Genomic DNA, 14702 nt, shown 5'->3' with positions numbered 1-14702 from the left:
AGCAGCACTTGAGTTAGCAATATATATATATAATTTATTTACATTCACGTCTGCTAAAATCCCTACGCGCCCCGGCGGCCGGGCAAGACTGTGTACATAAGGCCAAGTGTAAGTGCATGAATGCACTTAAGACAGAGTCAGGGCACGAGCTTCACACGACAGACCCCAGGAGTGGGCACGCCACGGCTCGCACACTCGCCATTGTCCAGCCCGGGACTGCCGTTGCATATTCACACGCCCCGTTGGGCAGGGCTCCTCTTGGCTAGGGGCAGGGGGAAGATCAGGGAGGAGCCATTGGGTGTCCCTGCGTGGGTGGGAGAAGGGCAGCATGTGAGAGGCAGGTGTGGACTGATACCGGGAGTGAGAGATGTGAGTGGCCTCCAGGTGTACAGCATGAGATGTGTGTGTGGGGGGGATGCGGGTGAGATGCCACACAAGACACGCATGGGCACATACCCATCTGGGGGTCATGTGCCTGAATCCAGGGGCCATCCCCCACCGGCTGTGGCCCTCAGTCCCACAGGCTTGGAGCCGGGCCCCTGTCCGGCAGGCACAGAAATGTTTGCATAAGGTCCAGCTCAGGCAGGAGCCCCGGGGCCATGACCCAGCCCAGTGTGTGCACGCATGCCGTGTGTGCGGCCCAGCCAGGGGCGGGAGGAGAGGTAGCACCGCACACATACACACACACACACACACACACAGATGGGCTGGGCTTGGTTTGGCTCTCGGCACTGTTCAACCTGGGCCCTTGGGGCAGGTGGCAGTGCCAGCCTGGCCGGGCAGGCCATGGAGGGGCGGGAGCATGGGCAGGGTCTGAAGGGCCAGTGTGAAAGGACAGTGTCCACCAGGAGGGAGCCTGTCCACGCAGCTCCCCTGGGTGTGGTGGAGGGGCCCCTTCCGGCATCTGCCTGTCCCTGGTGGGTCCCAAAGCTGGTGAGAGTGTAGGTGTTGGGGGCCTGGCTGGCCTCAACATTCAGCCTCCGACACTGTGAAGAGGCTGCTGGCTGGCTGGCCCAGTCCAGCCACTGCTGCAGCCAGCTGGCTGAGATTGCCATTGGGGAAGTGTCTTGCCTCCCACAGGTTGAGGATCATGGCTGTGGGACTGGGCTTGGAGGCAAAGAAGCCGAGATGGCTGCAGAGGAGAGGGGAAGAGGGAGCCCATTAGTGGCCTGGCTTCAGCCCAAGCTGCTGCCCCCGCCATGCCCCCAGCCCACCCAACCACAGGACCTCCTGTCTGCCAACCATATTGGATGCCTAGGCTGCTAGTGGATAGGTCACAGGCCCCACTGAGTGTCCTGTCCACCCCACCCCTCCTACCCTACCAGGCTGGACTGCTGGTGGCCTTTGCAACCCTCCCCTGCCCATCCATCTCCCATGCACCTGTCCAGGTGGAGTTTCTGGGCCAGAGTCTGCCAGTTAGCACCCCGGCTGCAGGGTGGGTCCAGGCTGGTAATGATCTTCTGCCGAATGAGGAAGGGGATCTTGAAGGCACTGGGGCCCACGAGGGCTGGGACCCCCCCTTCACTCTCCAGAGCCAGAAGCTCTGTAAATCTTGTGTCCTGGGGGTGCGAAGGGGTAGAGATGCTGTTAGAACTTTCCCCAGCCCAGGCCCACAGCAACCTCCTGCTGGGGAAGCACCCAAACCACCCCAAAGCATGGCACCACATAGGCACCAGTGCTTCCTGGGCACCCCTCACTGGGGCTCAGGGGTGACCTGCCCAAAGCCACACAGCCAGTGAGCAGTAGAGCCATCTGGTCTCGTCCTCCTCCTCCCTCCCCGCAGCTCTCCCCCAGTCACCCCTGCCTGGCTTCTGCTGAACACTCAGGACTCACCGTGCTCCTCTAACTGCCTGTGTCCTTGAACTCAGTGCCTGCTGCCAGAAATGCTGACCCTCCCTCACTGCTGTCTCTCTAACTCATGGATCCCTTGAGGACCAGTACAAAGTCCTTCCTCAGGGAGGTCTGGGGTCCAGGCTGCCCACCTCTCCTTCCTGGGCTCCCACATCCTCTTCAATCCCTTTCCAAGTCCCGCTGCACCTGTCTGCACCTGTCTGTTTGCACCTGCCCCTGCCCCTAGGGACTTGGAGGAAGAGGCCAAGCAGTCCCTGGTTTCTAGGAGGCGGTATCAGGATAGGCCTGGGAGTGTGGCGCACATTGTAGTGGTACTGACGCCCCTCCTGCCCACCTTGGTGATGTTGAAGTTGATGTTGAAGCTCTGCCCGTCACCCTCCACCTGCCACACCCACACCTTGCAGGCCAGGTCACTGGTGCTGGCGCTGACACGCTCCAAGGTGAAGGTGCAGTGCAGGTACTGCTGCGTGCCATTCCAGATGTGATAAAAGGGAATCTCCTGGGGCGGGGGGAGAGGGGCGTCAGGTGTGCTTGCGGCAGGTGAGCCAGGCTGTAGGCACCTTGAGCGCCCTCACCTGGTAGCTGACGAGGAGCTTGCTCTTCCACAAGGAGCTGGGCATATCGTGGATGGACAGGCGCAGGTTGTGGTAACTGTCCTTCAGGTGCAGGACACGAGGCTCCTGGATCAGCTGTCCTCCCAGCTGCTTCTCCAGCTGCACTACCTCCTGCAGCGCCCCAGGTGGTCAGTTGAATGTGGGCACTGGGAAAGGCCCCCTCCCCAAGGGCCGGGGCACTCAGCCCTCAGTGCCAGGCACATGGCCTCTCCGCGGCGCGTGGGGGTGCGCAGTACCTTGAGTGCATCTCGGGTGTCGTGTAGGCAGTACACTCGGATGTTGTACTCCAGGGAGGTGCAGGCCACCGGGGCAAACAGAAGCAGCTTGAGGCGCTTGGCAGCGGCCACGCTGAGGGCCTCTCCCACCAGGGCGAAGCGGCCCAGCTGCTCAGTGAAGATATAGCAGGCGCCGGCCTCCAGCTGGCAGTAGTAGAGGTGGGCGGGTGCCTCCTCACCCAGGTGCAACACGTCCTGCAGGCAGGCCTGATGGGTCAACTCACAAGAGCGCAGCTCTGAGAGGTGGCCAGAGACTGGGGACAGGGACCTGGCCCATGGGCCAGCTGGGAAGCTGGGCTCCACTTAGAGGCCTGTGCTGGCTCCCCTGGGTGGGCGGGTGGGGCTCACCTCCCAGCTGCCCTCGCAGGATTGCTTTTTGAGGCGCAGGCTCCAGCTCTCGGGACTGGGCTCCCCACAGTGGTCCATGGCAAGGATGACAGGCCGGGTGAGCAGGACTCCGGGGGGCCCGCAGCTAACGATGGGACTCAGCAGGGTCTGACAGCCGGCTAGGGGCAACCTCAAGTGGGGAAATGCAGGTGGGGAGGGAAAGGCATCAGTGGACCACCCTGGAGCCAGGCAGGACAGGGCAGGGCAGCAGCACGCAGTCAGGAGCAGAGCTGGGCTGAGCTCGGGGGCAGCTCTTCCCGAGGCCCCTCAGGCCAGACCAGACAGGGCCCAACAGCGATTGGACAGGGCACTTTCCAGTGATTGCAGGCACGGGGCAGGACCCACCCAGCCCCAGAGACAGGCCGCACCCACACCTCACGTCCTCCGGCTTGTGCAGCGTGAGGTAGATCTCGTAGATCTTTCCACGGGGTATGGCATCCGGCGGGATGAGGAGGCTGATTCCTGTGACAGAGCGGGAGTGCGGGGTTTACCAGGGCGGCAAAGCCCCCAAACACCTTGGCCGTACCCTGTGTACGCCTCCCTTTGAAGACTGATTGGTGCCAGCCTGTCCTGAAGACAGAGGTGCCACAGGGACTGTCCAACTACCCACATAAGCATGAAGCTGAATCAGTGACCCCGAGAGAGGCCATGGAGCCTGGTTGTGAAAGCACGCCCAGTTAGCCTAGACACTGAAAACACAAACAAAAGGTACCGGGCATGCTGTGTCTGCCTCCCCATCACCTGCTTAACTGTAAGGCCTTTCACCTCCAGCCCGACTGCCTTCCCTGCAGCACTGAGAGCCCAGCCGGTACCCTACACTCGCTGTTCTGGAACTACTGCCCCAAGCTGCCTCTGACTCAGTGCCTTCTCCCTCGGCTCCGGCCACCTACGGCAGTGGTCCCCAACCTTTTTTTGGGCCACAGACCGTTTAATGTCAGAAAATATTTTCACGGACCGGCCTTTACGGTGGGACAAATAAATGCACAAAATAAAATTATGCGACCGACATAAAAACTGGTATTTTTAAATATAATTGTCGAACTTACGAGACAATCATTAAGAATGAGTCTTAGATGAATGTAACAGAGGGAATCTGGTCATTTTTTAAAAAATAAAACATCATTCAGACTTAAATATAAATGAAACGGAAATAATATAGGTTATTTATTCTTTCTCTGTGGACTGGTACCAAATGGCCCATGGACTGGTACCGGTCCGCGGCCCGGGACTTGGGGACCACTGACCTATGGGGTAGTGGCTTTTTGCCACCATGCATGACTTTGCTCCTCACTTGGCAGGGACCCCGTCCAGGTGGGACCAGGGCCTTGAACAACCTTGTGCACTGGGTAGCCCTCCCTGGACTGGGAGCCACTGTCATGTGTCTTCCTGTCTGGCTGATTCCTGTCAGCCCCCAGCGCCTTGCAGGGCTGCATCACAAAATGCTGCCGAGGGAAGAGTGGCTCCAGGGGACAGGCTGGGGGCCAGGACAGGGAGCCCAGAGGCTGGGGAGTCACTCTGGGGATGTGGCGAGGGATGGTCCGGCCCACCTTCCAGCCCTTTTAGGACAGGCAGCCCCTGTATTAGGAGGGGGAAATTGTTACTCTGTCCCACCAGTCTGGAAGCACATACATGCTCTCCAGAGTGGGTGGCTGGTGGGCCAGCTGGAATGTCACCACTTTCCAGGAACTGAAGCCCAGGAGTGGGAAACCAGTGGAGTATTCACAGCTACTGCTCCCTCACCAGCCTGCGCTGCCTCCTGGTACTGGCTCCCAGTGTTGGGGACAGTCCCAGAGGTCTGAGCATGAACACACCTGCATTCTCCCTCAGTGAATGCTCACACCAAGTACAGGTACTCAGAAAGATGAGAGAAAGCCATGGGCCCTGTTCCCAAGTACCTGGCCCACGGGGAGAACAAGTGGATGCCAGCCGAGAGTCCTGGGTACTGGGGAGAGTACCCCGTGGTGGTCACTGAACACCCATGTGTGCCTGCCCTTCCCTAAGAGCTTGGCATGGACCATCTCACCTCATCCCTATGGCAGGGACATGAGGCACAGAGAGGGGAAGGCACAGACCAGACATGGCCCAGCAGGTGGGGGAGAGGGACTCGTGTGTGCAGAGGGCGGCACAGTGTGCGTGAGCTGCTGGGAGCCCACTATGGTTGCCCGTGCAGGAGGGAAGAGGCCACCACAGCTGGCCAGCAGGGAGTGGGCCATTGTGGCCTTGTCACATGGGCTTTGCAGGGGGTATTGGGGAGCCCTGGAAAGGGTTCAAGCAGGACAAGGACATGATGAAGTGTGGCATCACTGGGACCCATGTGACAGGCAGGGGTTGTGGTCAGGCCATAGGGAAGACAAGTAGAGGGATGCAGAAGCATCTGAGGACTGACAATGGATGGGTGACTGAGGCTGGTGTAGAGGTGAGGGGGCAAGTGAAGAAGAGCAGATCAAGTTTCTGACTCGACTGCGATATCCCTGAGGTAGGGAAAGCCAGGAAGCAGGAGATTGTGGGGGAGGGTGGGAGATGGTGCTGCTTTAGGTACAGGGAACTAGAGGCTCTGTGAGACATCCAGATGGAGCTGCCGGGAGGCAGCTGGGTGTCTGGTTCTGTCGCCCAGGAGAACTGCAGCTGGGAACTGGGAGTGGGGGTGACCTGCAGAGACATGGCGATTAAAGCCGTGGAGCAGGAGAGGACTGGTGGGAGCTCTGACGAACACCTCCGTTTAGGGAGCAGACACCAGAGCAGCGGAGAGGGGCCAGGACACAGGCCTATGTGGGCTCATCCAAGCTGAGGCCAGGGAGAGCTTCAGGCTGGGGGCAGTGACCAGTCACAACAGGGCTACGGGGCTTCTTCAAAAGTTGACCACAGAAAAGGTCCGCAAACTCTTTCAAGGTGTCTCAGGGACCCTGTCAGAGGAGTTTCTGTGAGGTTAATTCTCTGCTGCCCCACCTCAGGGCCTGGGCCCTCCCATCTTGGCACAGGCAGGCTGGCTGGCTGTGTGCATAAAGGAACAGTCCTGTGCCCCAGGCCATGAAAGGGAGACAGCTCTGGCTATGACCTCAGTGCCAGCCCCACGACCAGCCATGACTGGATCGTCTCCCCACTCTATTGCCTCTCTACGCCAGCCTGGCTCAGAATTTGGGGTGAGGCTGAGCAACACAGGAAGAACATCGGGGATGTCCTTATCCTTCTCCAGGAGGGACACAGGGGCCAGTCTTGCCTCTCAGAGCTCCCCAGGGCACTTTGGGGCCCCTCCCACCTGTGTGAGGGATCATCAGCCGGCCCCCAAGGAAGTTGAAGGTCCCGTAGGCCATGTTGCTGGTGCCGCGTGGCAGGGAGCGGAAGTAGTTCTGTGCGGACAGGCGGGAGACAAAATCCTCGGCCTCGGATGTGGGCGAGCTGTGGTGCAGCGTGTGGCGGCCACCACTCAGTGGGCTGAGCAGGTGCCCGTTGGTGAGCTGGAACTTGGGGCTGCGCCCATCCTGCCGGGGACACAGGCTGCCCTGGTAGGTGGTGGTGGTGGTGCTGAGGTCTGGCTGGATGGTGAGCAGATGGGGACTGTCTACAGAATAGAGACAGAGTCAGAGAGTGACATTGGGAGTGGCCCCCTCAGAGGGCCCCGGGCATGGGGCCCAGGGAAACAGTGCTAGGGGCAGGGGCACCACACCTGCTTTGCTGGGTTTGATGCTAACAGGCTGGAAGCCTGAAGTGAGGATGGAGGAGTCTGCCACGTCCGAGTCTAGCCCCTCCTTCTTGCGGCAATAGACGAGGATGAGGACAAGCAGCAGCAGGAGGAGGCACACGGCCACGGCAATGAGGCCCACGTAGAGGGCCACGTCCTCAGGCCCAGAAGCAGCTGCGGGAGAGAGCACAGCCTTGGAGGGGCAGGTATGGGGGGTGGGGAAGGAGAGGTCAGGGGTCTCAGCACCATCAGGGTAGCCAGTCTGGTGCAGGGAGCCAGGAGTCAGCGTGCATGGACCCCAGCCCTGCATCTGCCACCATCTTGCTGTGTTATTCTGAGCAAATCACATTCCTCACAGGCCCGATTCAGGCTGAGGCTGCTGCTCCTGGAAAACGGGGAAGGCACACTTCCCCAGAGGGCCTAGCATGGGGCTGCTAGACTAGCCCTGCTCTTCTGGGGCCTGGGGCAACAGGGGCTTTGGGGAGCTCTGTGGGGGGGGGGTCCTCAAGCAGGGGGTATACTTCCTGGTGGGCCTGCCAATCAGGTTCCTGGCAGGTCCCTGCCAGGGCTCCTCTCCCTGTCTGCTGCTCCAGGCCTGGGGCAGGGCTGGGTAGAGCTGATTGACTGCCTGGAGGAAGCTGTATTGATTTTAGAAGGGTTTTGCATAATGGAAGAAATGTCCATCAGAAAGGAATTGACACAGATAATTAGGTTTTTAATTGAAAGAATGGGGGAGGGTGTGTTCTAGAGAAAAAAATCCAACAGAGATCTTTAATTATTAGTTATGGCCTTGTAATTAACAGGCTTCACAACCTAGTGTCCCCAAAGGACTTGCATGTGCACTTGGGGGACAGGAGGAGGGGAAGCTGCATGGGAGGTGGGGGAGGGTGGGAACTAAAACCGGGCTGCATGTACACAGCAAAGGCTCAAATGCATGCAAGTCCAGGGGAGGTGAGGGATGTATGGGGTATGCAGAGGCACATGTGTGGGTTTTATGAATGAAAGCCCCTGAGGGTCCTGAGCTTTGGAGAGGGGTACAGCGTGTGGCAGACTGAACCCCTCAGCCACCACCTTCCTGAGGCTGGGCAGGGCCAGTCCTGGCAAACTCGGGACTTTCAGGCGGAGAGGACTCACTGTGCACACAGAGGTCGCTGGTGCAGTTCCGGGTCTCCAGGTCCGTGCCCCGGCACTCCTCGCCTCCGTTGCGGGGTTCTGGGTCAGAGCACTCGCGGCTCCGCCAGTAGGTGCAGTCAAGCCCACAGGCTGACCACTTGCTCCACGGGCTCCAGCTGCCATCCACTAGACAAGAGACAGACACAGATGGAGAAGACACAGCGCTGTCAGCCTGGGAGCCAGCTCAGGCTCCGGGTATAAGGCCAGGCCCAGGCCCAGCAGTCTGCATGCCCTCTGGTGTCCAGCTGGCCTGATGACACATGCTAATGATGGGAGGCACAATGACACCTACCTGTATGGCTCTACCAGGGGCCATCTTGGCCCTGGGATAGTGTGGGGGCCCCAGGCGGAGTCTGGCCCTTGCCCCACAATGACTGTACCTGTCCTGACTGTATCTCAGACCCTGGGAATCAGACCTTCTGCCAAGACTGAGCCGGACATGGACTAACCCTGCCTCCATCACACTGAACCCCATCCTGGCCTCAGACTGAGCCTGGCCCTCTGTGAGGGCGGGTGGGATGGAGCCATGGGGGGCAGGCTGGTGGGTGCGATGGAGCCAGGGCACGAAGATGGTGAGGTGAGGTGCGATGTGGGAGGCAGCGGCCGCTGGTACCTGGGCACAGGGTGGCGCAGGCTGTTTTCTGGACATTCTGCCCCTCACAGAAGGCACCCCCGTTGAGAGGCGCCGGGTTGGTGCAGCTTCGGCTCCGTTTCTGCCAGCCGCGCCCACAGCTGGCGCTGCAGATGGACCACTCGGTCCACGTCGACCACCCACCGTTCACTGGCCGGACAGAGAAGGACTGGGGTCAGGGAGCGGGGGCTTCCTCAGACATGCTGCCCCAGGAACAGGGGCAGGAGGGCTGGAAGGGGAGCCCTGGAGGGGAGGCCATGCTATGCCAACTCCCCCTGGGGCTGGGCAGCAACCACTCCACAGCCCCTTCCTTCTGTCAGCAGGTGCTGTGGGCAATAGGGACAGCCAACCCTAACTGTAGCTCCCGGACCCTCTGGCTCAGACTCTAGCCTTTTCAGGGGCAAACCCCGCTCCCCTCCCTCTGCCTGCTCCTGGGAGTGCCCACCGCGGTCACCTTTCCTAGTCTCCTTCTGAACTCTCATCTCTGTTTGCACAATGCCCCTTGCTCACAAGTAAGCCAAGTGAATGTGTGGCCACAGATGACCACCGATCTGCCCCACACCTTTGCCCAGACATGCCCCTTGGCTCCCCAGCTCCCCAGTGGCCTTTCCAGTCAGGCCACAGCCTGGCTCACCTGGCCCTGGCGCCGAAGAGGGCCTGCATAGTGCCACCCCCTCCCCCTCCCTGCCAGCACCAGGGCCCACCATAGACGATGACAGCAGCAGAGGCGCTGCGGCGGCGAGCGACAATGTTCTTGGCCACACAGGTGTAGTTGGCGGTGTCGGCCAGGCGGGCCTGCCGCACCACCAGGCTGTGCTCCCGCGTGATGTACACGTTGGGGTCCACAGACGGGTCCACCACGTCCTCATTCCGGAGCCACTCCACCTGGGGGAGGGAGCCACACTGTTGCACCGCCTGCCCCTGCTGGCTCTGCCCTGAGCGGGAGTGTCCCCTGGTGGGTCAGCCTATGGGCTGGGCAAGCAAGATCCGAGACTGGGAGACCCCTCACCTCTGCTGGGGGGATGCCCTCCGGTGGGCGGCAAGGCAACACGATACCCTGCTCCAGGGACACCTCCTTGGCAAGCGGCTCCTGCTCAAAGTTCTTGCGCAAATCTGGAAGAACAAGAGTGCCCTCCAACCTGAGTGCCCCACGGTGCAGCCTGGCCAGCTCTGCTCCCGGGCCCTGTGGGGCCATGGCACAGGGCAGGAGGGTGTGCCAAGTGCCCAAGGTCAAGGGGTTTCTGGGCACTGTCCATAGGCACTTCTTTCCATCAAGGCAGGACCTGAGGCTGATAGGATCTCTCCCCCAGTGACACCCTTGAGCCCCCCACCCCTGCCCCAGGGTGGGGCCCAGACTCACAGGCAATGCGAATGTAGGCCTTCTGGCTCTTGGTGGTGCCTGAGGAGCTCCAGGCCACACACTGGCACCAGTACTCCTCCAGCCCAAACACCTTCTCCACCTGCTGTCTTGAGACATTGATGCGGACCTCCATGGCAGGCAGGCCTGGGGGCAGGAGGGGTGGGTAGCTAGGGCCGGGGGCAACACTGAGCCTCCCCAGTCCTGTCCAGGAGAGCAGACACTGGGTGACTCTCAGCCTGGAGGCAACTGGGGACCCGAGGGAGCTCAGTTCACATCTCCTGAAGGCCAGGAGTAGGTTCTTAGCACTTCCATTCTTTATACTTTATTATCCCGGGCCTGTCTCTCTCGAGTCACTTATAGAAATGTTCCTAACAGGGCTTGCAGCAGCAGGGGCTAGCCTCCCAGGACCCCAGCAAGAAGGAGTGGGGCAGACTGGCCAGCCCTGAGAGCTTTGTGGGTCCAGAAGGCTGAGGAAAGACCTGACTCAGCTCCCTGGGGGTTAGCAGGTGGGTCCTGACAAATGATAACATAATAGCAGCTATTAACAACATAATTACAGCCATTGCTTAGTATGATAATAGACCCCTAGGTTTAGCAAGCAATTCCCCCAGGCTGCTTATTCTGTTCAGCCCTCCACACTCCCTTGCCAGCACTGCTCCCACTCTGCGGATGAGGAAGCTGCGCTAAGGGAGCAGCGGCTTGCCATGGGTCCTCCTCCTGTGGCTGTTTTAATCCAAAGCGTGTTGGGGCACCCTGTAGTCACCCCGTGGTGAGCTGGGGGTACCCAGGCCATAGGAAGAAATGTTGGCGCGAGTGAGGAGGTGGCCCACAGGGGGAGGCTGGCCTGTGATGGGGGTTGGGACCTGCTCTGCACTAGGTGGGCTGGAGGACCTCTCTCAACAATGGACTCAGGCCTCTGCCCTTTGCCCCTCTGGGATGGGGAGGGGTGGTGGGAAGAGGGCCTAGACCTTCTGAGGACCCAGGAGGGGGCTGTTGGGCAGTTAAAATGTATTATGCTCACTTTGTAAAAGATAATGCTGCCCACGGTGGAGGCCGTTGCCCAGGTGATATTACAAATACCTCTTTTTTTTTTTTTTTTAAATCTTTTTTTTTTTAATTTTATTTATTCATTTTTAGAGAGGAGAGAGAAATGGAGAGAGAGAGACAGAGAGGGGGAGAGAGAGGAGAGAGAGAGAAGGTGGGGAGGAGCTGGAAGCATCAACTCCCATATGTGCCTTGACCAGGCAAGCCCAGGGTTTCGAACCGGCAACCTCAGCATTTCCAGGTCAACACTTTATCCACTGCGCCACCACAGGTCAGGCTGCCCAGGTGATATTAATGTGTGTTGGGGGTGGGCTGTGGGCAGGCAGGATCCTTGTAGCCTGGGGCTTGGTTTTGAGACTAAGCTTTTCCCACCCTTTTTGATGTGGAGTGGTACAATCCAATCATGCCTCAGAGAAGTGACTTTGTATTAGAGACTTCCCTGTTTTGTATATTGGATTAGAGGTTGTGAAGCTACAATATAAAATGGAGGCAGAACGAGAGTTTGCCTCTCTTGGTTCCTGGGATGATTAGCATGAGAGAGCAGAGGGAGCAGAGCAGAGAGCAGAAAGAGGCCATGTGGCCAGGAGAAGCAACCAAGATGGCGGAGTGCTGAGTGAGAGGCCAGCTTGTGCAGTTTATGCAGGGAGAAGGAAGGAGATGGGGAACAGAGGTGAATAAGTCTGGTAAGCTAGAAACCTTTGATTCTAGGAAACTCGGATAAGTCAGTAGCTTTGTGAGCACTGAATGTGAGTGGGTTTTGGAGCCCAGTGTGTGTTTTTTACTTGCCCGCCAGGTGCAAGCTAGAATTAAAGATGACAGTCCATCAGTTCTTGGCTCCGTTGTTTCTTTACAGACTGTCCGAATCCAATGCGAACCTGCATGGGCCGGGCTGCTTTGATAGTGGCCCTGGCCACTGGCTTTACAGGGGCACAGTAGCTTTTCTCTAGCTTCCTGGCCCTCCGCCAGAACCAGCGTCTTTGATTGAGAAAAGGCTGTTTGTTTCCAATTTCTCCTCCTTCTGACCCCAATTTCCCCTGGGTCACTGGCTTATCAGAAGGCAGGAGAGAGGCCTGGCAGCAATGTGTTCCCATTGTTAACAGAGAAATTCAATTAGGGCCGCATTGCGGGAGCAGCCTCCCGGCTGAGCAGTGGGGCCAGCTTCTCTCTTAATTTCTCTACTGTGTCTCCCCTGACCTCCGCCCACACCTTTCCTCACCAGTCTCTCTGGCTCACACACCAGGCCCCCAGATTCTCCTAGCACAGCTGTCAAGCATACTGAGTCTTGAGGCATTTGAGTAGAGGCCATGCACACACCCCAGCGGTGCAGACCTCCAGAACATTCTGAACTAGGAAGTTTCTCTCTCCAGGTGGACAGGCCTATGGATGGGCCACTCCATCCCCATGGAGGTGGGGGAGCTCACACACCTCCAGGCAAGTGAACCTGGGAGAACGGCACTAACTTTAAGCACGCCTGTTTCTTCCTGCCTCCTTCTACTGTGTCCTGCCACCTCCATCCTGCTGCTACGAATGGGGGCCGAGTTTGTCTGCCACATGCCACCTCTAGGCAGCACCCTTGACCCACAAGCTCCAGGAGGGCAGCAGACCCGGAGGAGACTCAGATGCTGTCCTGACCAGTCCATGAGGTGAAGGGTTGTGCCTTCTTGCCTGCAGGTCACCAAGCAGACTGACTCCTGGGAGCAGTTTCTGGGCATGGCTGTGTCTGCACCTGCCTGGGAACTGTGGGTGGAGGCCAGCTTTGGGGAGCGGTGGGGAAGGTGGAGGGGTCCCTGCCAGCTCAGGAATATGTGGGGTGTGAGCAGGGAGCATGTAGGGAGGCCTGGCTGGGGGTGTGAGCTCTGAGGCTAAGGTTGGGGCCCAGGTTCTCACCTGCTCATCAATCACATCTAATGACCAATCAATGTGTGCAATACAGGAAGTCCCACCCTGATGGGACTCCGAGGCTTGGCTTCAAAAACCAGACTTTTCCGGCATCAGCAGGTTTGGGTTGAAGGTTGCCTGGTTTTGGTCCCTACACCCTGGCCTTCTGGATAGCGAATGGGCGTAACTGAGGCGGCACAGGAGTGTTCTCTCCTGGGGTGTCCGCCCAGTCACCCCAGCCCCACACAGGAAAGGGTGTGGTTGCAGTTCTGGGCTGACTTCTGATGGCCGCCATGCCTGCCTGACCACAGAATGTTTTTGAGTTAGGGTCCTTGGTCTGTGTGCCTGCATGGTGCCATGCTGTGGCATTTGTTTGTGGGTGAATGAGGGAAGCCTGTCTCTGAGCTTCAAAGCACTCAATGGCTTTGGGTTGAGAAACCAAGAGCAATGGCAGCCCTGAAGCTGGTGCTCAGGCTGGGAGGGTCCCTGGGTTACAGGTGGGACTTGTCCCCATGAGCTCTGCTGCTCTGGCTGGCTGGAAGGGAGCAAGGCCAGCAGAGCCTGCTGGGACTGTGGGTGGGGGACCCTTGGTGTGCGTGCTGGGCCTGTGTCTCCGCCAAGCCATGGAGTCCAGATCTCATGACAGAAGGAGACAAGGAAGGGGAGGCTGGGAGCAGCAAGGTGCTAGCCTGGGACCTTCCAGAGGGTCCAGGACAGACCCTCAAGGCTGTGAAAAGGCAGGTCTCTGGTTGGGGCTTCCTCCTTGCCTGTTCTTTCCATGGGGGACCTGCAATAGCAGTGGGAGAACTCATTATGCCAAAAAGTGACTCCGGGCCTGGGCATCGGTAGGGAGTGAAGGCCTGGAGCCGGGCTCCGATAGGAAGTATGAGATCTCACGACTTCCCCAATGTACAAGGGGCCCTCCTCATCCTCATATATAGATGAGGAAATGATGCTCAGGGAGGGCAGCAGACCTGCCCTAGGCGGGTCAGACTTTCCCACTGGGACAGTGTAAGTCCTAAAGCTGCCCATGTGGGCAGAATGGTTCTAGCAGAGGCTCTGGCTCTGGGAAGTGCTGATGGGGCCAGGACTCTCTTGGGCCTCAGAGGTCACTGACTTTCTCCATTCTTTCATGGGTGGAGGGCAGAGCTGGCTCACCTGCTCCAAGAGCCTTGGGGACTGACTTCCTAGCACCTAACTCAGGCCTGGCACAGAGCAGGTGCTCAATAAACACCCAAGGACTAAGGAAGGGAGCTGCCTGCAATAGGCATGTAGTTCAGGGCACTGCTGGGCTCAGAGGCCTGGGCAGGAGTCACCAAGGGGGCGCTGCCTACATGCAGGAAGGAGACCGTCCCTGCTCACTCTGGCAGGGGAGGACAGAGCGTGAGTTCTGTGGACCAGGACATGTGGTTGGAACCCTTTGGGAGCCCTGTAGGCGTCAGAGCCAAGGCCCCCATCCCATCTCTAACTGATAGGTTGGTTCTGAGGACTGAATCACACCTGGTAAGCTCAGAGCTTGATGGATCTCACCCAGGTCGTTGTGGGAGCCCCTCCAGCCTGCCTCTTCCCTGCACCACCCTCACAGTGCATCTTGCCACAGCCTGCCTCTCCCGTACCAACCCAGTCCCACTGCTGGCCTGTCAGTCCTGCTTCATATCTCTGGGCCTGGCCTGGGAAACACTGGTTCCAGGGGTCTTAAGATGAAGCTTGGATGGTGCTCTCCTTTGGGATCCTTCCTGGGTCACTCAGAGCTCCCTGCCTGAAGCATGGGTCACCTCTATGGGCCCGTGGTCCTCTGCCTGCCTCAGCA

General features: G+C 58.9%; 1 protein-coding gene across 1 annotated transcript in view; it reads right to left on the bottom strand.

Annotated features, from left to right (window-relative positions):
* Positions 1 to 20: 20 nt before the first annotated feature.
* UNC5A (unc-5 netrin receptor A) overlaps positions 21 to 14702 on the bottom strand; it is a 56633-nt gene continuing 41951 nt past the window's right edge. The window contains exons 3-15 of the mRNA XM_066272288.1: positions 9971 to 10114; positions 9620 to 9723; positions 9315 to 9495; positions 7941 to 8105; positions 6792 to 6980; positions 6384 to 6686; positions 3502 to 3589; positions 3089 to 3257; positions 2702 to 2935; positions 2427 to 2576; positions 2186 to 2350; positions 1381 to 1559; positions 21 to 1132 (exon numbers count right to left, since the gene is read on the bottom strand). Coding sequence (XP_066128385.1) covers positions 967 to 1132; positions 1381 to 1559; positions 2186 to 2350; positions 2427 to 2576; positions 2702 to 2935; positions 3089 to 3257; positions 3502 to 3589; positions 6384 to 6686; positions 6792 to 6980; positions 7941 to 8105; positions 9315 to 9495; positions 9620 to 9723; positions 9971 to 10114 — 2237 coding nt within the window. The 3' untranslated portion in view covers positions 21 to 966. The remainder of the gene's footprint in view (positions 1133 to 1380; positions 1560 to 2185; positions 2351 to 2426; positions 2577 to 2701; positions 2936 to 3088; positions 3258 to 3501; positions 3590 to 6383; positions 6687 to 6791; positions 6981 to 7940; positions 8106 to 9314; positions 9496 to 9619; positions 9724 to 9970; positions 10115 to 14702) is intronic.

The sequence above is a fragment of the Saccopteryx bilineata genome, chromosome 4 (assembly GCF_036850765.1).
Source record: "Saccopteryx bilineata isolate mSacBil1 chromosome 4, mSacBil1_pri_phased_curated, whole genome shotgun sequence".
NCBI lineage: Eukaryota > Metazoa > Chordata > Mammalia > Chiroptera > Emballonuridae > Saccopteryx > Saccopteryx bilineata.
This window is presented reverse-complemented; position numbering and strand designations above follow the sequence as displayed.